The sequence below is a fragment of the Anomaloglossus baeobatrachus genome, chromosome 1, assembly GCF_048569485.1.
Source record: "Anomaloglossus baeobatrachus isolate aAnoBae1 chromosome 1, aAnoBae1.hap1, whole genome shotgun sequence".
NCBI classification, from domain to species: Eukaryota; Metazoa; Chordata; class Amphibia; order Anura; family Aromobatidae; genus Anomaloglossus; species Anomaloglossus baeobatrachus.
Window position 1 is genome coordinate 853385601 of NC_134353.1, and position 24614 is coordinate 853410214.

The following is a 24614-nucleotide window of genomic DNA, read 5'->3' on the forward strand; positions in this document are numbered from 1 at the left end:
AGTGTGACAAGGTCTCAGGTGTGAATGGGGAGCAGGTGTGATAAATTTGGTGTTATCGCTCACACACTCTCATACTTGTCACTGGAAGTTCAACATGGCTCCTCATGGCAAAGAGACCTGTCTCGGGACCTGAGATCCACAGTTGTTGAAAAAATATCAACAATCTCAAGGATACAAGGCCATCACCAGAGATTTTGATGTTCATTGTCCTTGGTGCCCATGTCACTGCAGCTAATCTACCTGTATGTGGATGGAATGAAAGATTACAACGCAGGGTAGTCCAGATGGTGGGTAAGCAGCCCCAATTAAGTTCAAAAGAATTCAAGCTGTCCTGCGAGCTCAGGGTGCATTAGTGTCAGTGCGAACTATCCGTCTACTTTTAAGTGAACTGAAATACTATGGCAGGATACATTGGAGGACCCCACAGCTGACACAGAGACATAAAAAACTAGAGTGCAGTTTGACAACATGTACATGGGTAAGACAAAATCATTCTGGGAAAGCGTCTTTTGGACAGATGAGACCAAAGTAGAGCTTTTTGCCCAGTGTCAGAAAGCTGAGTTTGCATCCTCGGTCATGGGTCTTCCAGCAGGACAATGACCCCAAACACACTTCAAGAAGGACACAGAAATGGATAGAAAGAAAGCACTGGAGAGTTCTGAAGGGGCAGCAAAGAGTGCGGATCTAAATCCCATTGAACACCTGTGAAGAGATCTTAAAATTGCTGTTGGGAGAAGGTGCCTTCACTTGAGAGACCTGGAGCAGTTTTCAAAAGAAGAGTCCAAAATTCCAGTAGAGAGGTGTAAGAAGCTCGTTAATAGTTATAGGAAGTTTTTGATCACAGTTATTCGTTCCAAAGGGTGTGCAACTAAGTATTAAGGTGATGGAGCCAATAAGTTTGTCCTGTACATTTTTCAGAGTTTTGTGTGAAATTATTATTCCGGTAGAAATACCTTATTCTCTTAAACGATTTCAAAGGTGCCAACATGTTCGGCCATGACACACACACACACACACACACACACACACACACACACACACACACACACACACGATCTGTATCTATCCATATATATATATATATCTATATATATATATCTATATACATATATACTGTGTGGCCATCTGTATTATCCTACATTGTTACTGATTCTGCGGGGCTGCGGCTATTCATCTTCGACCACGTCTGCACAGGTGCTGTGACTCTCACAACCCTGACAGGTGAGTGTACCTATACAATCGTTATACCCTATTGCATCGGATAAGACCCTATTGCGCTATTTGTTCCACAGTCTCTCCTTCTCATCATGTAAAAATATATAACACCACATGGTACATGCAGTTTGACTGGATAGGAGTTTTGTGGTCAAAATGGCACTCTTTTGGACTCTGAATAATTAAGCCTTTTGGGCAAGTTTAGTGTACTGTGAGGTAGCGACCACCAATGTTGTGGATGGTCGTTGTGTGTCGTAGTGAAGAATCCCCTGCGATATTGAACTGAAGGTGTGACTGTGGGACCTGTAGTTCCACAGAACTTGGGTTGTAATTAAGGGTTTGGTTCCCTTTAAACTATGACCGGTGTGATGGACAGAGCTGGAGAATCACATACCTCCACCTGTGGGTGTATCCAGTTGGGTTTAAGAGACTGTTTGGTTTTAGAGACAGGGGGAGGTCTGAGAGTGCTGCACATGGATGATGTGTGCTGGAGGTCTCAGTCTGTGTGAAGACTGGAGACAGACTTCTGGAAATCAGTCCAGGTGAGGACTGGGGAAAAGACTGCAGCCTGGCTGGAGAGTGCTGGAGGCTGCAGGAAGCAACCACAGTGAGTGTTCGCTGGCAGGGGCCAGAGTGTGGAGACTCCACTATGGACATTTAATGGACTGGAAGCCCACGGTATGTGGATGTGTTATATTTTCCTTTAAGCCGAGAGAGGCTTTGTTACATTTTGTTTAGCAGTTTATGTTGAGTGTTTTAAATAAACTGCCAGAATTTTTATAAAGAGACTGTAGCTGTGTTGCTAAAGCTACCTCGCACTGCTGCAAGTGAGTGGAACCCCCCAGGTTGCGGGGTGCAACCTTACATATGGTGCTAGACTGCGGGCAGCAATCCAGGCAGCACGTCTAGCAGCTGCAACGTTTTGTTTTTTTTCTGCTGTCTACACACTGCAAGGAAGTGCAACCTTACAGTACACATTGTGAACTTTCCTTGCTTAGGCCGCTTTCACACTGCATTTCTCTCCCCATTCAGTGGTCCTGTCAGGACTTCTCTCCGAATCCTCGCATAACTGAATTCAGACGTATGCGCCAACGGGGCCATTGACTATAATGGTGCATGCAGAGTCAGTGTGTGCTCTGTTGCTCACCATTTTCGGGAGTGTACACTTACTGGAGGCGGACACCCAGACGCAGTCTCCTAGATGTGGGTGCCCGCCTCAAATAGGCGTATCCTCCCGAAAATGGTGCGTGACAGAGAATACATTGACTCTGTCTGCACCATAATAGTTAGTGGCCCATCGGCGCATACGTCCGAAACCCGTTTTGCAGTGGGTTCGGATGGAAGGCTCGATGAGTCCACTGAAAGGGAAGAGGAATGCAGTGTGAAAGCGGCCTTCAGAGGGCCTTACACGCAGCGATATCGCTAGCGAGCGTACCCGCCCCCATTGTTTGTGCGTCACGGGCAAATCGCTGCCCGTGGCGCACAATATCATTAGGAGCCGTCACACGGTCTTACCTGCCTAGCGACGTCGCTGTGGCCGGCGAACCACCTCCTTTCTAAGGGAGCGGTTCGTACGGCGTCACTAAGCAGCCGCCCAATAGAAGCGGAGGGGCGGAGATGAGCGGCCATAACATCCCGCCCACCTTCTTCCTCATTGCTGGCGGCCGCAGGTACGCTGTAGTTCGTCGTTCCCAAGGTGTGTCACATAGCGATGTATGCTGCCTCGGGAACGACGAACAACCTGCGTCCTCAACAATCAACGATTTTTTAAAAATGAAAGACGTGTCAACGATGGATGATTTGGTGAGTATTTTCCATCGTTAACGGCCGCTCGTTGGTGTCACACGCATCGACGTCGCTAACGATGCCTGATGTGTGTCACGGAATCCGTGACCCCGGCGATATATCATTAGATACGTCGTTGCGTGTAACGGGGCCTTTACACACTAAACCATGATAGACTTACTGGTGATTCATAGGATCTCTGGTATAGGACCTCAGCGTTTGATCCTCCAACCATCAGCACAACAAAGGGACCGCAGCAGACGCTTCCATTGCTTACACAAGCCCAGAGTATGGTCCAAATAGGAGGCTTTATTTCTGCTGCATTTCCAGTCTAACAAATGTCATCATATTTCAGCAGCATGTCTCCCTTCATGCGTCATACAGCAAAGTGCAAGCCTGCACAGTAAGGAATCGCACCGCAGAGTTGTTCTATGCCCCTGAGCTAGATGTACAGGGATGACTGATGCTCTGAGACAGCACAAATGCGAGCGTTAAATCCTACCTTTCTGCTTATAACCTCACGTCTCTATCAATCACCGTCTTCCTGTAAATGTACATCGGGGCTTTGTAGTGATTAATTCCGGCTTGGACGGTAATTTTTGTTTGCAGACAATTCTTTTGACGGAATATTTGTCCTTTGTAAAATAGCTATTTCTTTTTATGAATCATATGACATAAATTTGTGCAAGATGTATGAAAAGTGGTGATTCTGCTGATCTTAAAAGGAATAGATTACCCACAAAGGCACACGCTATAGATATAAACTGCATAAAAAATTTAATAAATACTTTGCATTAATACTATATGCTTATGGTGAATTAAATTATGTTTTCCGCTTCATTCATGTTTAAAACAATAAAGCTCTTAATTTAAATTTAAAATTTAAAAATACCTGTGGTCGTCCGGTGCCGGACATGTTATGACCAGATAACCCCTTTAACTGTTTGAAGGGGTGTTCTTAAATTATATAATTGGTTTCATTAGTTAGACAGCATGAAAATAATTAAGTTTGGACTTTACTTGCTATTTCGATCTGCTTCCATTCACCTGCAATGAGATCTTTTATCTTATGTAGTGTATATCTTCTTTCCATTAAGCTCGGCCACCAGAACATGGCAGAGTATTGAGTACATAAATTTCAGGAGAGGCGATACCTCTAAACATTTCAGTCATCTGTCTTTAGCTCATTAATTGCTATGCTGTAGTTAGATTACTCCCTCTCAGCTCCTGACAAACTGCTCTTATTAGTTCTGTGGATTCACAATACCTCAACATCACAGCTCTCACTTTTCTGTTCAAATGGCCTGTTATCTCTTTATGGACATCCAGTCATCACTGTGTAGACTCCAGAACAAACTATTCATAGATGAATATATTACACCAGAACCTGTGCTGAGCTTTATAGTTCTACCAGTATTACAGTTCTGTTACTCACCAGAACTGTCAGTCAGGGAGGAGTGCCCGCCCTACCCGAAACTAGGAAGTAAGGAAACTGCAGAGCTGTGAGCTGCTCATGAGACAACGGGAGAATAACCTTTTAAATGCCTCACATGGCATAAAAAAAGCATAAACTTGCCTCCTGAACCGGCTCTGTTTTTGCAATGTTGATGTTGCAATTTTTGGCAGGATTAACATTGTCACATGAGCAACTCAAGCTATAAGTAGACTGCAGCCTTCATACTTCCAGAAGGACCTATGAGTTCTACAGCAGACGCTGTTTTGCTGCAGTTGGCACTTGACATAACACTGTAACATAAACTGCTGCAAATTGCAGTGCTGACATCGCGTTAGTAGGCGTCTGTGCCACAAAACCTAAATCCTACAGTAAAAAAAGTAAACATTCCTTTCTCCGTCTTCTGCATTTCGGCAGCACGGTGGCTCAGTGGTTAGCACTGTAGTCTTGCAGCGCTGGGGTCCTCGGTTTAAATCCTACCAAGGACAACATCTGCATGGAGTTTGTATGTTCTCCCCGTGTTTGCGTGGGTTTCCTCCGGGTTCTCCGGTTTCCTCCCACACTCCAAAGACATACAGTTAGGGACTCTAGATTGTGAGCCCCGATGGGGACAGTGTTGCCAATGTATGTAAAGCGCTGTGGAATTAGCGCTATATAAATGAATATTATTATTATTATTGTTAATATTTCAGCGATCTCCCTTGATTTTGTGTTTGGAGCGCTGCTGTTCTTGAATTCTTGCAGATATTTTGTTTGGTGATCTTGCTTTGTTTTCCGCTAAACATGGAGAATGTTAAACGCTTTGCGTTGTCCCAGCAGATTTATTAGAGAATCCGCGCAGCATTGGATGTATAAGGAACACGCTTTATATATTGGGGAATGTACCCTGTTTGTTTAGAAAACTAGTCTGTGACCGATTTCTCCCATTATCTTTGTTACATTAATGTTTATTAGAATATGGGACGATCCGTTAGATGCTTTAAATTTGTTGGAACGACTAATTTTTTAATTTGATATTTTATTTTCTTCAGGGATCACAGTCAGAGGAAATGCGGGAAATAAATCCACTTCACGAACTAAACGGTAGGTTTGGCTTTTCGGGAGACTGTGATCTGGAAGGAAATCTGCAGAATGTTTGGCAATTCAGATTTCCCAGCAGATATTCTGCTGCCAAAATTCTGCAGTAGATCCCACCTGTGGGGAATGTGCATTTCTAGGATTTTTTTTTCTTCACTAAAGAAGTCAGAATATAAACACTTTTACATGAAATTACTCTCTTTGCTTAAATGGGTTGTCCAGAATTGGGACAAAAGTCTGCAGGCACTCTGTGAATGCAGACTGCTGAATCGTATCACTGTGCAGTGCGCATACCCCAGTATTCCTCATGCAAGCAGGCAGCCATGTGCAAAATAATACAGTGGAACCTTGGATTACGAGCATAATTGGTTCCTGGAGTGAGCTCTTAAACCAAGTTACTCTTATATCAAAGCAAATTTTCCCATAGGAAATAATTGAAACGTAGACAATTCGTTCTACAACACAAAAATATTTACTGTATTTATACAAACTTATTACAGTAATACAAAATAATGTACTGTTCATATAAAATGATTACAGTGCACTAATACAACATACTGTGCAGTACACTAAAAACATAAAGCAAATTAAACTGCTTGTTAGCTTACAATAGAATTGTTGGTGTGCGGGGAGGTACAATATAAGCGATATGCTGCACTGGTTAGCCGAAAGTGAGTACAATACTGTATCCACAAATGCAAATTGATAGATATGTTAAACAGTATATACAGTACTTTACAGTGGTATACTGTATACAGTAGATATGGACAGAAAATTACCTCCAGAGCAGGTCAGAGTGCAATCAAAGGATGGAACTGGAAGTGTGCACGGTGGGAATTTGCTCTTCTTGCAAAGCATTGCTCTTAAACCAAGTTACAAATTTTTAAAAAGCTTTTGCTTGTCTTGCAAAATGCTCTCAAACCAAGTTACTCTTAAACCAAGGTTCCACTGTATGTGATTTTTAAACTTGCAGTCATGTACATCATTATCTCATTTGATTTCTTTCTATTCACTTTTATTGAGACAAGCCAAACAAGTCTGATCGGAACATGACCTCAAGCTGCATACATGAGTTCGCATGACTGCTTGCTCACATCGGAAACATCGTGAATTCAGGACTGTCACCAGTCTGAAGTTATAAAGTGACTGCTGTCTTTTGTCCCAAGCCTGGATATCCCCATTAATCATGCCAATTACCAATTGCCAATTATTATGGAGACTAAAGGTCCAGTCACACTAAGCAACTTACCAGCGATCCCAACAATGATATGGATCGCTGGTAAGTTGCTAGGAGGTTGCTGGTGAGATGTCACACTGCGACGCTCCAGCGATCCCACCAGCAACCTGACCTGGCAGGGATCGCTGGAGCGTCGCTACACGAGTTGCTGGTGAGCTCACCAGCAACCAATGACCAGCCCCCAGCGCCGCGTGGAAGATGCTGCGCTTGGTAACTAAGGTAAATATCGGGTAACCAACCCGATATTTACCTTGGTTACCAGCGCACGGAGCTACACGTGCAGAGAGCAGGGAGCAGCGCACACTGAGCGCTGGCTCCCTGCTCTCCTAGTTACAGCACACATCGGGTTAATTACACGATGTGTGCTGCAGCTAAATGTGCACAGAGCAGGGAGCCGCGCACACCGCTTAGCGCTGGCTCCCTGCTCTCCTAGTTACAGCACACATCGGGTTAATTAACCCAATGTGTGCTGCAGCTAAATGTGCACAGAGCAGGAGCCGGCACTGACAGGGAGAGCGGCGGAGGCTGGTAACAAAGGTAAATATCGGGTAACCAAGGACAGGGCTTCTTGGTTACCCGATGTTTACTGTGGTTACCAGCCTCCGCAGAAGCCGGCTCCTGCTGCCTGCACATTAGTTGTTGCTCTCTCGCTGTCACACACAGCGATGTGTGCTTCACAGTGGGACAGCAACAACTAAAAAATGGCCCAGAACATTCAGCAACAACCAACGACCTAACAGCAGGGGCCAGGTTGTTGCTGGATGTCACACACAGCAACATCGCTAGCAACGTCACAAAAGTTGTTCGTTAGCAGCGATGTTGCTAGCGATGTTGCTTAGTGTGACGGAACCTTAAAGCTGGCCATACACGTGATGGCTATCAGCCCCAAACAATGCTTTGACCAATCGTTCCGCCAACAGCCATCTTAGCCAGCACGGCTATATGCGCAAGAGCACTTGTTTGGTCTAACGCTTTTGTGTTCTCTGTTAGAAAGGCAAGCGAAAAGATTGGCAACTTTTTAACAAGGACAATACGGTCAGAAGACTGAAATTGGGCTTGCGCAATCGACCTCTCTCCCAACCATCGGTCAGCTGAGCCCCATGCACATTATACTATTAGCCGAACGTGTCGATATCATTCGGCTCGGCCAAGATTATTCTAATGTCTGTGGGTCTTTAAGATGTTTACTGGCATCTGTAGAGAATAATTTTTTGTGTGTTTGTGTTCAGTTTGAGCGATTTATGAGAAGATAGGGGCATTATGCATATGTGGATTCAGGGTATCTCAGATTTATATTTTAGGAGTTGTGCATCTAAAGAACCCCATACATATTAGATTAAATTTGGGCAAACCTGACTATTTTGGGTGAGCTGAATGTTCATGTGTGACTGTTAGCCAAGAGTTATCTAAAGTGTATAGGGAACTTTAAACTCTGGTGTATTAAAACTTTTAGCACGGTTTACAGACGTTTACACTTTAAAGTGAAATAACATGAAGACCCCAATAAACATAAAATGCAAGAGTTAAAGGGGTGACCATTATTTGTCCCCATTACGTAAAGTTCATTCTGAGGAGGACTTGAAATGACGGCTTTTTTTTGCAGCCGCACACTGACTGTGGTAGACACTGTGCTGTGGTGTTCTACACTTTCCCCATCTAGTCATTATAAATGTAACAACTTCCCATATCTAGTGTTTGCCTAGGGATTCAGTATCCATTTGTGAAAGCGGTCATAAAAAAAAAAGTTGAGTTGACTGAAGGCCAGTTTACACACAGAGAGAAATCTTTGGCAGATCTGTGGTTGCAGTGAAATCATGGACATATTGTTCCATTTGTACACAGCCACAAACCTGGCACTGATTGTCCACAATTTCACTGCAACCACAGATCTGCCGCAGATTTATCTCTGTGTGTAAAGTGGCCTTTAGTCTAGTTAGGCCGGGGCCACACGAGGCACTACTGCGATGCTTGCATGACACTCGGCTCGCGCTAGTGGCCGACTGCGGACCGACTGTGCGAGCAGACCGCAGCTGCAGGGGGAGGGCCGGTGCTGAGGAGGGGCAGGCTGGCACGGAGGAGGGGAGGGAGGGATTTATCTCCCTCTCTCCTCTGTTGCCGGCTATTGTGATTCTCGCTCTGCATGCGCGGTACACCGGAGTACCGCGAGTGCAGTGCAATTTTTCTCTCTCCCCATTCACTTGAATGGGTGCGAGAGAAATGAGTCTCTCATTACAGTTGCATCATGCTGCGATTGTTTTCTCGGTCCGATTTGGGCTGAGAAAATAATCGCTCATGTGCGCTGACACACAGGCTAGAATTGGTCCGAGTGGAATGCGATGTTGTATCGCACTCCACTTGAACCGATTTTCTTGCCATGTGGCTTAGGCCTTAGGCAAAGTCTAGAAAGTCTTTCTATGGACATCTGCATCAGGAATTGTTGGGAGAAAGATGTTTTTATCCAGCCCAATCCTTGGTTTGATGTATTTGATTTTTCAATTTTTGCTTCTTTTTTTTCCAACAGACCGGGAACAGCACAGCCGAACCCCGCTTCTAAGAAAGCCAAGACAAACTGCTCCAGTCTGACTATTGATGCTTTTTTTAAATGATGCTTTCAGATCCCTATTAAACAATGTTATATTTGGTAGCGCAAGAATAAAGTTGCAAAAGTAATATATTTTTAAATATTTATTCAGGGAAGATCCATTTTCCACCCTTGATGGCCCACATTACAGGTGCCATTTTGTTAGTAATAGTGGTTTGCATCTGTATGGACGAAGATCATTTCTAGTCTAATATGGATGTACACATGGTTTACCTCATCTGCACTGTGAACAGACTCTAAAATGATGGAGTTGTTTTATTTTTTATTTTTAATTAAAGTCAGGCATGGATGTCTTAATTCAGTCCTGAAACCTTCATCCAAGACTTAGATAATAATATATTTGAATTTTCTATGTTATTTTATTGCAAAAGGTTTTATCATTTTGATCTTGTTTTAATAATTAAGTAAAGGAAATGTCTAATTGAGCAACACTTTTACCGTGGAAGACTTCCCTGGCCACAGACTGATTGATTTATTTTACAGTAGTCGTCTGACCTGCAATGGCTACCACCGACAGGACAAGAAAGAGATCCAGAACGTGCACATTACTTATCCGATGACTTATTACACACACGTCCGTAATAATTGTATTCAGACTTGTTCCACATGAAGAAAGGAATTAGTGTGGCCTGAAGACATCTTGAATTTCCCAGAAAGGGCATTGGGAAAAAAAAGTATTTATGATTATGAAGTTCCTAGAACTTCCCTGATTTCCAGACTAAAGGGGATCACTCCACATCCCTTTGGTAGTGCTTAGAAACTTTTAGGAAAAAGTTGAGAACTTACGTAAGGGCCTTTGAAATCAGTAATATATAGATGAGCATAATCATTTGTGGTGCCCTAGTTTGGCGTCCTAGTCTGGGGTCCAGTCCATGGCAATTTTCACTTCTGCATCAGGCATCCTGAATGTTGCTTGGGCCTTGTAAGTGCAACAGGTGCCAAGGATGCTGGTGTACAAGTAAGGACAGTCTTAGTCCAGGTGCCATGGAGGACTGGGTTTGGTTCCAAAACAGAGTAGCGCAAATCTTTTTGGTAAACTCTAAATAGTAATATTGTCCAAAAGAGTCAGATTTGGAGAACTCTATAAAGCCCAGTCATTGTGGAACTGGTGGTGGACAAGTGTCAGCTTCTCACCTCTATCTACAAGATATCAGAGGATCATTTTGACTTTACGAGATTTGTATCCAGCAGTATCACCAGTTGGCTACAGGTGACCTCAGAGCTCCATGTGGTTTGTTTGTTGGACTGATAAATGCTGAGAATTTTTTTCTCCGATGTCCAAGCCTGCATAAATCAGTGTCATGTACTGAAGATTTGCAGTTAATATATTATTTTATAGTTATTTTTAAATTTCTTTTAAATGCATCTGTATATATATTTGAAACATTGTTAAAATATTTTTTTATCCATACATTTTTTTGGTACTGTGTGAATCTGCAGACCTCTGGGAATAAGTTGGCAAAGTAGAAAGGAAACTTGGCAAACCTATAGGAACAGTACCAGACTTGTCTATATGTGCCGCCATAAACCTGAATGGCGCTGAGCTGCTGTACCACACGCAACCTGAGGACACGTATGGCTCTGTTTCTTTAAAAAAAAAAGTTTCCTAACCCCTCTATCCATCATTATATATTTTATACCAATAAAGGCCCCACGCCTTTTAGAACTTGGTTTATATATTTTTTATTTTTCAGTGCACTCTAAAAAGTACCTCTCTGATAACCAAACCTGGACCTCCTTAGGTTATTTATTTGCAGTAATATTTTCACTTAATATTTTTAATGCCGTATATTTATTCTATTTGTAATTTATGAAATAAAATAAAAATGTGAGCTTAAAATGTTTGTTTCAATGTTTTTGTTATTTTGATTTTAAAAATAAAAGTTGCTCAATGTTTTGTGATTTTATTTTTTTTTTTTCTTTTGAATGGCTCAAAGCGTAACTGTCATTTTAATTTTTAGATCCCCCTAGATCCCCCCTCTGCCTCTAGATCCCCCCTCTGCCTCTAGATCCCCCCTCTGCCTCTAGATCCCCCCTCTGCCTCTAGATCCCCCCTCTGCCTGTAGATCCCCCCTCTGCCTCTAGCTCCTCCCTCTGCCTCTAGCCCCTCCCTCTTTCCGTCATCAGAATCTCATCAGTCACAGCCACCATCTCCTATCTCAGTAATGGGAAAGTCTTCACTGAATACAGTGAATGACTGATCAATTCTGGCAGAGAAAGAAGCAGATTTGTCTGATAAAATATATTACAAAGTTACTTATTTTCAACTATTTATTTATGAAATAAAAATTAAATCGACAGTTACACTTTAGCTTTGAATTATTTGCTCCAGCTATTAGGTTATCTGCTTCAAATCAGCACACGTGAAATACACTGAGTGAATGCAGTCAACTTTCTAATTCAGATGATTATTTTGACACTTTTTCTACTTTACGAGATTTATAATTACAATTTGTCAAAGCTGTAGAAGTCCTCAAAACATCTAATCAATCCCTGCAGAGGTTGGAACTTTAAATAAATTGCAAATGGCGCCTCCGCTCACCGTTGGCTGGACCTAATGTGTCTTATACTGACCATAAGTTATCAACTCCACATGTACACAGAAAGCCAACATATGACTAGTCTATATGACAGAAGCTAGTACCCAAACCGAGTCAGGATGTCCCTAATCACAGTATATAAATATTCAGATTAGTACATTTGGCTCAGGTAAGATGCTGCGATGAATAAGTCACTAACACAGGTTGAGACAAATTTGTGAACAATGTTTGATAGAAAAAGTCTTAGATCTTTGAGTTCAGCTCATGAAAAATGTGAGAAACAGCAAGTGTTGTGTTTCTATTTTTGTTCAGTGTAGTCTCACACAGGGTCACACATGGTGCAGCAGACTCATTGAAGTCCATAAACTGTGAAGAACCATAATCGGCTGCTTCTGGCAGGCTCCCACAAGGTCTGCCACTCACTTAACAGACCATGTGTATAGCCCCGAGTTACCCCATCTATATGATCATAACCACACAGTCCTCCACACAGTATAATGCTTCCACACAGTAATGGCCCCCAAACAATATGATGACGTCCATAGCCCTCCACACAGTAAAATAGCTCAGAAGACAATATATTGCACCTGCACAGTCCGCCAAACAGTGTAATGACCCCCAAACAGTATGATGACCGCCAAAGCCTTCCACAAAGTATAAAAGGAGATCACTCCCCTCTCCCTGCTCCTCCGGTCTCTGAAGTGTGTTCTGAAGCGACGCGTAGCGGCACGATGTAGTGATGTCAACGCGGCTGCTATGCTAAGATGTCACAGCTCAGAAGCATAAGGAGAATAATTGAACAAGGAGCTGATAAGTTCCAGCATTGTTTTCAACTGTATCTACATCTAGGAAAGAGATACAGTTGAAGGTGTGGTGCCGGCACTGGGCCCCCACTACCCTTTGGCCCCATAGCTGCCGTGTGGTATGCCGCTATTAGCCACTGATGGCATAGATTATCTGCAGGTCATTGCAGTGGAGCTCCCTACTGTGCACACTGACGGGCTCATCTACTAACATTCTAGGACAGTTTTCCGATATTGTAACAGGACAGTGGGCACTGTATTTTTATAGTGATCACCACCCTAGACAAAACCATTTTGATTTTCTAATTAATTTTATTTAGGAATAGATAATGAGATTTCCTGTAGTTATTTGTTCTTCCATTCGTGGAGAATCCCTTTAACTGACAGCAAACAGATATTATGAAGATACAACACAGTTGCAATTACCCAGTCCCTGGATTCTGTAACTCTGTAATAAGAAACAGTCGCTGACTGCGCAGTGCATGTTTTTCAAGTTTATTTCTTTGTTCTCAGTGTTTGGTAAAGAGAAAATAATTAAAATGTAATATATTGTAAGACGATGAACTAGCTAGACGTGACTTTCATTATCCGGAAATGCCGAGTCAGCAGGGAGACTATCAACAGTCTGTATTGTGACAAATATTATGTTTGGAAACAATGAGCGTTCACTCCCCTATTATACTGATCAAAGAAAGAATAATATTATGATCCAAGTGGAGGGTTAAGAAGTTCCCAATTAATAATCATTTTTATATTAAATGAGCGTGTCATGCTGATCCACTTAATATTTAGGAATTTTGACCCATCCCTTGATACTATGTTATTATAAAAATTGCAAGTAAACAGTCAGTTCTTGAAGTATTTTTTAAACTACTCAAAAAAAAGTTATGGATAATTGGCTTTTGAGCAGGGTTGGTTTGGCCCACCAGAGAACTGGAGGATCCTCCAGTGGGCCCAGCCACTTGCGCCTGCTGGCAGGGCCGCCAATAGGGCGTTACTTCCCTTACTGATGGGGCCCGGTGAAGAGGGGAGCCCGGCCCTGGCCAGGGTACGTAATTCATTTTATTAAGCCCCAGTCACAACCGCATTATACATGGCTAATTTGCATGCAATGCGCTTCAGGTGCCTCATATGCAAGTTAGCCATATGGTGGTGCCTGGGGTAGGGCACGGGCGTGTCATGCGGCGGCCCAGCATGCAGCAGCGTAATGAGGTCATCATGCCATGATCTCATCACACTGTTGCAGGCAATGCAGAGCCACAGAGGTGTCGAGGACGCAGCAGCTGGCGAGGCAAGGTAAGCACTTCATGAGCTGAAGACATAGACAGAGCGATTGCTGGGGGGTGGGGTGGCCCACTGAGGGCACACATCCAGCTGAATGCATCACGGCACAGAGAGGACACCACTCAAATGGGATCCGGAGAGGGTGAGTAAAATGTTTAGTTTTTGGGGGAAAGACATTAAATGCAAGGAAGAGCCCAGGATGGGACATATATACCAAGAGTGGAACATATGTACCAGGAGGAGCCCAAGAGGAGGGACATATATACCAGGAAAGAGACAAATAAACCAGCATCGTCCCAGGAAGAGAACAAATAAACCAAGATGGGGACATATATACTATGAGGGGCCCAGGATGGGTACATATATACTCGAGGGGCCTAAGATGGGGACATATATTTCAGGAGGGGGACATAAGTACCAGGAGGCGCCCAGGATGATGAACTGGTCCCCTCCCCCTGTATCACCCCAGACTGACTGAGCCCCTTCTCCCCCTGTATCACCCCTGCCTTTACTGCACCCCCTTACTCTATGTAACCCCTGACTGACTGCGCTCCCTTCCCCTGTATCACCCCTGACTGACTGGGCCCTTTTCCACCTGTATAACCCCTGTGTGACTATGCCTCCTCCTGTATCACCCCTCACTGGGCCCCTTCTCCTCTTGTATCACCGCTGACTGACTGCCCCCCCTCCCCTTTATCACCCCTGACTGCGCCCCCTTCCCCTTTATCATCCCTGATTCCATCCCCTTCCCCTGTATCACCCTTGACTGACCTAGTACCTTCCCCCTGTATCAACCCTGACTGACTGTGCATCCTTCCACTGTATCACTCCTGACTGCGCCCCTTTCCCCCTGTATCACCCCTGACTGACTGACTTGTTTTTTTCCCCCACCACAAAATGAGGCTTTTCATAAAAAATTATGGCCTTATACAGTTAGGTCCAGAAATATTTGGACAGTGACACAAGTTTTGTTATTTTAGCTGTCTACAAAAACATGTTCAGAAATACAATTATATATATAATATGGGCTGAAAGTGCACACTCCCAGCTGCAATATGAGAGTTTTCACATCCAAATTGGAGAAAGGGTTTAGGAATCATAGCTCTGTAATGCATAGCCTCCTCTTTTTAAAGGGACCAAAAGTAATTGGACAAGGGACTCTAAGGGCTGCAATTAACTCTGAAGGCGTCTCCCTCGTTAACCTGTAATCAATGAAGTAGTTAAAAGGTCTGGGGTTGATTACAGGTGTGTGGTTTTGCATTTGGAAGCTGTTGCTGTGACCAGACAACATGCAGTCTAAGGAACTCTCAATTGAGGTGAAGCAGAACATCCTGAGGCTGAAAAAAAAGAAAAAATCCATCAGAGAGATAGCAGACATGCTTGGAGTAGCAAAATCAACAGTCGGGTACATTCTGAGAAAAAAGGAATTGACTGGTGAGCTTGGGAACTCAAAAAGGCCTGGGCGTCCACGGATGACAACAGTGGTGGATGATCGCCGCATACTTTCTTTGGTGAAGAAGAAACCGTTTACAACATCAACTGAAGTCCAGAACACTCTCAGTGAAGTAGGTGTATCTGTCTCTAAGTCAACAGTAAAGAGAAGACTCCATGAAAGTAAATACAAAGGGTTCACATCTAGATGGAAACCATTCATCAATTCCAAAAATAGACAGGCCAGAGTTAAATTTGCTGAAAAACACCTCATGAAGCCAGCTCAGTTCTGGAAAAGTATTCTATGGACAGATGAGACAAAGATCAACCTGTACCAGAATGATGGGAAGAAAAAAGTTTGGAGAAGAAAGGGAACGGCACATGATCCAAGGCACACCACATCCTCTGTAAAACATGGTGGAGGCAACGTGATGGCATGGGCATGCATGGCTTTCAATGGCACTGGGTCACTTGTGTTTATTGATGACATAACAGCAGACAAGAGTAGCCGGATGAATTCTGAAGTGTACCGGGATATACTTTCAGCCCAGATTCAGCCAAATGCCGCAAAGTTGATCGGACGGCGCTTCATAGTACAGATGGACAATGACCCCAAGCATACAGCCAAAGCTACCCAGGAGTTCATGAGTGCAAAAAAGTGGAACATTCTGCAATGGCCAAGTCAATGACCAGATCTTAACCCAATTGAGCATGCATTTCACTTGCTCAAATCCAGACTTAAGACGAAAAGACCCACAAACAAGCAAGACCTGAAGGCTGCGGCTGTAAAGGCCTGGCAAAGCATTAAGAAGGAGGAAACCCAGCGTTTCGTGATGTCCATGGGTTCCAGACTTAAGGCAGTGATTGCCTCCAAAGGATTCGCAACAAAATATTGAAAATAAAAATATTTTGTTTGGGTTTGGTTTATTTGTCCAATTACTTTTGACCTCCTAAAATGTGGAGTGTTTGTAAAGAAATTTGTACAATTCCTACAATTTCTATCAGATATTTTTGTTCAAACCTTCAAATTAAACGTTACAATCTGCACTTGAATTCTGTTGTAGAGGTTTCATTTCAAATCCAATGTGGTGGCATGCAGAGCCCAACTCGCGAAAATTGTGTCACTGTCCAAATATTTCTGGACCTAACTGTAGGTGACAGAGATTTCTGTAAAGTGTATGGGGAATGTGAGGAAATTTAGGACCCCAACCACTTTTAGTACATATACTGTAGTATGCACATTCACATAATGTATTTGCTGCAGAATTTCTACAATGGAAATTAACAGCAAATTAACAGCGGTAATATCCACTAAAATATTGTGGAGATATTGGTGGGTTTACTAGTACGATGCTATTCTTTTGCCAGAAGATGCAGATTTGGTGCAGGAATTTGGTGTATAAATTTCAGCATCAAATCTTCATCTCCTGGCAAAAAAAAACCAAAACACGCAGTTTAGGTAGTTTTCTGCCAGGATATGCAGATCTGGTGCAAAAATGTCTGTACCAGATTTCTGCACCAAATTTGCATCTCTTGTCAGAAAACCAAACCAAAGCAGCATTGAAAGCACGTTTTTTGTGTGGTTTTCTGCCAGGAAATGCAACTTTGTTGCTGGAATTTATATACCAAATTCCTCCTGCACCAAATCTGCATCTCCTGGTAAAAGACATATCAAAACCGCATTGTGTTTTTTATGGATTTCTTTTTTTGCGCCAGAAGATACAGACTTGGTGCAGGAATTTGCTGTATAAATGTCAGCACCAAATCTGCATCTCTTGGCAAAAAAAACGCAGTTTAGTTGCAATTATCAGGAGATGCAAATTTGGTGAAGAAATATCTGCACCAGATTTATGTACCAAATATGCATCTCCTGGCAGAAAACCAAAACGGCGGTTTTCTGCTAGGAGATGCAGATTTGATACTGGAATTTATACATAAAATTCCTGCACCAAATCTGCATCTCCTGGCAAAAAAAAAAGCATCAAAACCGCATTGCATTTTGAGGTGTTTTTCTGCAAGGAGATGCAGTTTTGGTGCAGCAATTTGGTGTATAAATTCCAGCACCAAATCTGCATTATTTTGCAAAAAACTTAGTTTTTTGCCAAGAGATGCAAATCTCATTGAGTTCAATGAGTTCACTAGAGGTGAGTTTACCTTCGGCCGCAAATGAGGTGCTGTGGGAACCTCCAGCTATGACAGCAGCTAAACTTGGTGGTAATGTTCTTTAATGTCTGCGAATGCTGCGACTTCAGTATGTAGCAGAACTGGGATTGTAGTGGGACATGGTGTGTATTACATAGGACCTGGGTGTTTTGGGGGTTAATAACTTGGAGAAAAAGTTTTTGGTTTTTTTTTTTTAAAGATAGGAATTTTCTTTGTGTTTTCTGTTTATTTATTTTTTACTTAAAAGGTTAGTAATAGAGGAGTCTTATTTCGACAAATCACAGCTGCATTAACCCCTTATATTAACCCGATTGCCATCGCATGAGGGTAATCAGATGAGCCGGGTAAAGTGCCGGCATTGTCCCATCTAATGAATGCGATGATTCTGGGCGACTATGTGCTGCTATTTTAAGGCTGGTGAGGTCAAATAACAATGGGTGTCCGCAGCCTGAGAATACCAGCCCCCAGCTGTCAGCTTTATCTTGGCTGAGTATCAAAAATGGATGGGACCGCATGTAGTTTTTAAAAATGATTAAAAAAGCCACATTGGATCCCTCATATTTTGATACACAGCCAAGATAACGCGCATGGCTGGGGGCTGCAACCTGTAGCTGTCTGCATTATGTGCGCTGGGCATCAATATATTTAGCGACCTTATGTTATTTTTAAAAAAAAAAAATGTATTTATTTTTACACCACTATAGGGACGCAGACAGTGTGTGTGATTCCAACCAATCACATATGCTATCACAAATGGTGGGGGCATGGACTGACTGTAACCAATCACAGAAGTCGGGACTGACGGTGGGCAGGGGAAGCAGTGAATATGTATGAGACCTAATGATCAGACCCGGAAGCAGTGTTACAGCGCGGGGAAATTCAGTAAGTTATAATTGTTCTGCTTTATTCCTTATTTTCTTTCTTTTGCAACTCCCCTAGCCCTTACTAACACCATTTTATAACACATAAGTTTGGGTACTTTAGACTTATATGGGGCTCGGCGTAAAGGGTAAAGTTCAACTGCTGAACCCAATGTTGTTTTAGTTTGTTCTGGTTCGACGAGCCCGAATATCCACGGGTTTGCTCATCACTAGTACAGAGCTTCTTTAAGAATTACCCACATACAGTATGTCAGAGCTGCTACTGGATGTGTGGGCTGTCTGTGTGTTTCAGCCTTCTCAACCTTCTGATGCTTGCCTGTCCGTGCTGCAGCATCACTTCTGCCTTCCCGCTCACCACCTTATATGCGACATACGAACAAGGTGGAACTCCACCTTGCATGTGATGGAAAGACTGTGCGAACAGAAGCAGGCAATAGCGGAGTTTCACCTGCAGCATGCATGAGTGAGAATTTCTGCGGAACAACACCAATTCACCACCAATGATTGTTACTAGAGCTGATTACTGAATGCCCACCCTGCTTGATCCCCACTACAAGGACAACATGCCATCCTGTCACGGATGACAGTCATGTGGTTTCTGGCCATGGAAGGTCACAGTGTCTGGCTTTGCAGAATACTCCCTGACATTCCATTGGTCCTGCTGTCAGTTTATAGGTAGTTTTCCTGCTGGATTCATCTCTCCCCTTTTGTACCCAGCAGGAGCTCGTCTTCTACCCAGCTGCTTATCATCAGCATTGTCTTGGTGCTTAAATACTTCCTTGGACTAGTGCTGGTGATATTTTCAGTTTATTCAATCGCTGGATGCAAGCAGGAGGCTTGTTCTCCTCTGTGGTATCGTTGCTGAAAACTTTACTGAACTTCTACCTGTGTCATCTGTAGACATATAGTTCATCAATTTCCCCCCTGTGTGTCCTCCTTGTGTTGTCTAGTGTTTAGTGGGGTTGACTAAGAGCTCATCCCAGCCAATCCCTATTTAGGGTCCAGCATTAGGGATACCTAGGGTCAGGTATCCGGCTTGGCACATAGGTGCTGAACCTATCTAGGGTGGTGAGGAACCCCAGTGACCAGCAGTAGGTTTGGTCAGGGGTCACTATGAAGTATACCAGCCATTGTTATACTCTCTTTGCCATATCCAGTGTTTTAGGGCCTTCCCAAGTATGAAACAAACAACAGTGTTAGCTACCTCTTCCTCCGCCTCTTCCACTTACACCTCCACATTCACTTCCTCTTACACTTGGACACCTGCCTCCTGGTTCAAAATTATTATTTTTTATTTTACTTTTTATTCTCTGTTATTTTAAGTAATTTCCCTAAACAAAAAACACAAAAACAGTTTTGGATACCTCCTCCGCCTCTTCTACCTACACCTTCACATTCTACTCCACTTGGACCTCCATCTCCTGGTTCAAGATTATTTTTTATTTTGTTTTTTATTCTCTGTTATTTTAAAAAATTCTGAGGCTTAAAAACTAACATGGACTTTTCACAGAAGTCAGCATCCGAGTTTGGGTGCTGTTCAGATGCTGAATAAAGTATGTTAAAAAGGCTGCAGCACAGCTAATCAACAACCTTCACCTGTATGCTGCTGTGAACAAAATAAATAAAAAGAAATTATGTGGGGTTTCTCTCTATTTTTCATAACCAGCGCAGGTAAAGCAGACCACTGCGGCTGCAGCCCTCAGCTGTCTGCTTTACTTTGGCTGGTTATGAAAAACAGATAGTTTTTCATAAAAACTTATAGAAACTTGGAGCTGGACTACGGTAGGAAGGGGGTGGCCATGACGAGGCATGGGACTTTCCCAGTCACTAGGACATCCACCTGGGGGGCAGGTTCCACTTGGGGTAGAAGTAGGAACCACCTGGACACTAAGCCAGTCAGTCTAGCCGGGACTTCAGTTCTGGCGACACAACACCACTCTCATCTTCTTTTTCTTTCACGGGGCCTGAGGCTTGGAGCAGGACGCTCAGCCCGGGTTCCTCACCACTGGAGGGGCAACTCTTAGAAAGGACAATTTCAAAATACAGGTGGCTACCTAATACTTAACTGAGATTGACTGTGGCCCATTACGGCGGTGACCGGCACTCTGGGACTGCACTGGAACAGTGAGTAAAGCTACCTGGAACTGCAGAGACCGTGACGCCGCCACCCCGCGCTTCGGCGCTTATGGCCATCACTACTCCCCTCGTCATCCTCTCCGGGGTCCGCTCCACCTGTGGGGAGCTATACCGTCTTTGCTGCTACAGACCAAACTGTTTATTGGTGGTGCCTCCCATAAAAGGAAGAATGTTATCTGTTTATTGCATACTAAAAATTGCGGTGTATTAACTTTATTTGTTATCAGCTTGGGAGTACTGCCATTTCCTGTGGGGGTATGTGGCACCCCTGAGGCTTCAGTCACCACAGGGTACTGTGTTATGAATATCATCAGGGATGGTGCTGTTGTAGCTGTTCTGTTTTGTCACAAGTCAGCTTATGGGATCACCAGTGAGGTCCTCTGAATTAGGCCTCTTCAGACCTAATCAAGAGCGAGCGCTCGGAGAAAAAGACCTGCATCATTCATGTGAGCATGATCAATTCTTCTGTTTATTTAACGTACAGTTTATTTATACCATTTACAGATCAATGTGATATTGCAAATAAAGCTTCTAGCTGGAAATTTACAAGTTGCTCATATGACCTTTAAGTTTCAGCAAAACAGAAATGTAGAGTCATGCATATGAGATAAGAAGAAGATAAGAAGAACATTTAGAAACAATAATAATCCTTGATCTTGTCTCTTATTCCGAAGGCTCTGACTATGAACTACTTACTAATGAAATAAAATATCTTTAATAAAGAAATAGAGAAGCCATTTAACCCTTCTATATCAATTTCCTCCTTTTGTAAATGGTATAACCTTCACTACAGGGTCAGTAGGCGTCCAAACAGGAGCTGCTGGCTCATGGGCCTAGTACCCATGAGGGGTCTTCCTAAGACTTCACCCATCCACCCTCAGTGTGGACACCTACTCCCGGTCAGCAGAGGCCATTTGGGGTCCGTAGTAAACTACAGAGGGTTCAATACTGAAACTCTTAGAACATACATTATTCAATAGTTTAGCTAACGCATATATCAATGCTTTTACAGCTATATAAAGCAATAGACAGAATAACAATATTTGCATACAGGTTTGTATAATGCCAGAAATCCAACCTGCTAGGCCCTTAAACCAATTAGCTGGATTCATAAAAGAAAATGTCCAAGAAAAATGTCCAAAAAAAAAATATAAAAGAAAATGTATTTCCCCACCAGGAGTCTTTGCTGGAATCATCCATATATATACATATATACGTATAATAGGAGAACAGACAAAAACTGGTGACTATGTATGTAGATACACACATAGACACAAACACACGGAAACAATCATTGTCCTTTCCACAGATAGCAACATCATTATATTGAAGACTGAACCATAATCCATCGTAGGTAATGGGGCCTGAATGAGGGATCTTAGTCTTTACTTTGGTAACTACACCCTCAATGTCCGGATTGTATTCCATCCACCACGACTGTCCCCTAGGCTGTGTGATATTTAGCTGGAACCAGGGATTAGTGACCTTTCCAGCTATAGTCAAGGTGGCAAATACATCTTTTCACCAGAATATCGATAGAGTCCAGGTTTCATTGTGTATACAGTCTGGTACCAACACCTCCTGTGGTTCCAGAGGTAAGGCTAAATAAGGCATAGTCTTTGAAGAAAATAAAACTGTGTGTGCAGATCCAGCAGTCTTTTGGCTTTTCTCCTTCCATGTCCTCAGTAAGAGAAATATGGTGGCGAATGAGTTTGTTATCCCAGTCCGTAGTTAAAAGTTCGCTCAGTGTCTTTGTTTGGCGCAGCAACCCTGCTACACCTAGCAGGATAATTAGCAAACCTGTCATTCTGCCGGTGGAGTGACCTTTTTACAGTGACTGGCGTGGATCCAGGTGGGCTTTCCCTCAAGTTTCACTGAGGTGGATGTGGTCAGCTGGACTTGGAATGGGCCATCAAAGCGTGGATCTAGGCTCCTTCTCACGTGTCTGCGCACGACCACCCAATCACCTGGATTCAGCTGATGCACATCTGCACTTGCATTGGGATCTGGAATGGATGAAAAGACATGTTTATGCACCACATTAAGTCTTTCCTGTAAGGCCTGGATGTAGGCTGTCAAAGTGCCGTGTTGCATCTGTAACACTTGTGGAAAGTAGAGACCTGTTTTTGGGGCACTACCAAACAGGACTTCAAAAGGAGACAAGCCTGCCTTTCTATATGGAGTGTGTCTGACTGAAAAGAGTGCCAGGGATACGCACTCTACCCAATTCTTTCCTGTGTCTGCCATGGCCTTTTGAATTTTTAGTTTAAGTGTCCCGTTTAATCTCTCTACTTTTCCACTGCTCTGTGGATGATAAGGGGTATGGACGCCTGCTCTATTCCCAGGGCCTGCATAATGTCCCTCATTATTTCTCCAGTGAAGTGTGTACCCCTGTCACTTTCTATGGCTTCTGGGATGCCATACCGACAGACTAGTTCCTTCATCAGTTTTTCTGCAGTTGTTTTAGCATTTGCACATTTTACTGGATAGGCCTCAACCCATCCTGAGAAGAGATCTACACATACCAGGACGTATTCATACACTCCTACCTTGGGTAGTTGTATGTAGTCTATTTGCAGTCGTTGACACGGTAGAGCGGTCTGGGTGTTGCTTTCTTAGGGACTTTTACTGTTTTACCTGGGTTGTGTTGTGCGCAGATAATGCAGGATTGTACATGTTTGGAGGCTACGTAACTGAAGCCAGGAGCGATCCAGAAGGCATTCACCTGGTTACACATGTGACTTTTTGAGGCGTGAGTGGGGCCATGTGTTGTTTGTGCCATCATAGGGAACAGGGACCTTGGTAAACACAACCTATCCTTACTTTCCCATACTCCATTTGAGTTCAGCCCAGCTCCCATTTTCCCCAGTGTTCCTTCTCTGTTTGGGCAGCCTGATGCTGGAGGGATTTCAGGACATCCAGACTCACTGTGGCTGGGACTTGCTGGCTCCCTGCCACTATCCTCTGATCCCTAGGCTTCTTTGCCGCTGCTTTCGCAGCTGCATCCGCCCTTCTATTGCCCGCTACCTCCAGTGAGTCACCTTTTGTGTGTGCTTTCACCTTAATGATGCCAACCTGGACTGGTAACATTAGTGCCTCCATTAACCGTTTTACCAATTCTGCATTTTTAATAGGCTTACCAGCTGACGTAAGAAAAGCACTACTTCTCCAGATAGGGCCAAAATCATGACAGATCCCAAATCCATAATTTGAGTCTGAATAAACATTAATTTTCCTACCTGATCCCGCTCTACACGCCTCAATGAGCGCTGTTAGCTCCGCCTCCTGCGCGGACATGTGCGGCGGGAGTGGTTCAGCTCTGATTACCTCATGCGAGGATACTACTGCATATCCAGTGTAGAATCTCCCATCCAGGTGGTATCTGGAGCCATCTACAAAAAACTCAAAATCTGCATTAGTAATAGGTGTATCATAGACATGGAAAACCTGCAGTCTCCTGACTCATCAGCTCTATGCAGCCATGCTCGTGCGTCATGTCAAAGTATTCATCCTCACTTGTCACCAATTCCCCCTTTTCTGAATCTACTGGCAAAAGGGTGGCTGGATTCAGAACATTGCACCTCTTGAGGGTGACATACTCAGGAATCAGAAGGGCACATTCAAGTCTGAGCTGTCTGGCCATAGACAGGTGTTTTGGTTGGACTTGCACAAGTATAGCATGGATGTCATGCGGGGAGTAAATTGTTAAGGGAAATGTCAATGTGATCTAGCAAGCTTTCCCTAGCAGTACTGCAGCAGCCGCTACAGCACTAATATTCTACTTTGCTATAAAACCTTCATCCCCATTTGGAGGGGAAGAAACACACAATATCTCACTATAAGGACAGATCCCAGGACCACTTGTCCTACTCATTCATTGATTCCAGAAGCATATGTAACAATACCCCTTCCAAGGATCAGTTAACCTCACATGCAAATAAAATTATCTAAACCGCTCTTGACACTGATGGGAAAAAAATACATATGTCAGGTATCCACTCAAATAC

General features: G+C 43.4%; 1 protein-coding gene across 2 annotated transcripts in view; it reads left to right on the plus strand.

Moving 5' to 3' along the window:
* Positions 1 to 11200, plus strand: part of POLK (DNA polymerase kappa) — a 158067-nt gene extending 146867 nt beyond the window's left edge. For both annotated transcript variants that reach the window (XM_075325483.1, XM_075325492.1), the window contains 2 exons: positions 5485 to 5536; positions 9289 to 11200. In XM_075325483.1, coding sequence (XP_075181598.1) covers positions 5485 to 5536; positions 9289 to 9373 — 137 coding nt within the window. In that variant the 3' untranslated portion in view covers positions 9374 to 11200. The remainder of the gene's footprint in view (positions 1 to 5484; positions 5537 to 9288) is intronic.
* Positions 11201 to 24614: the final 13414 nt, after the last annotated feature.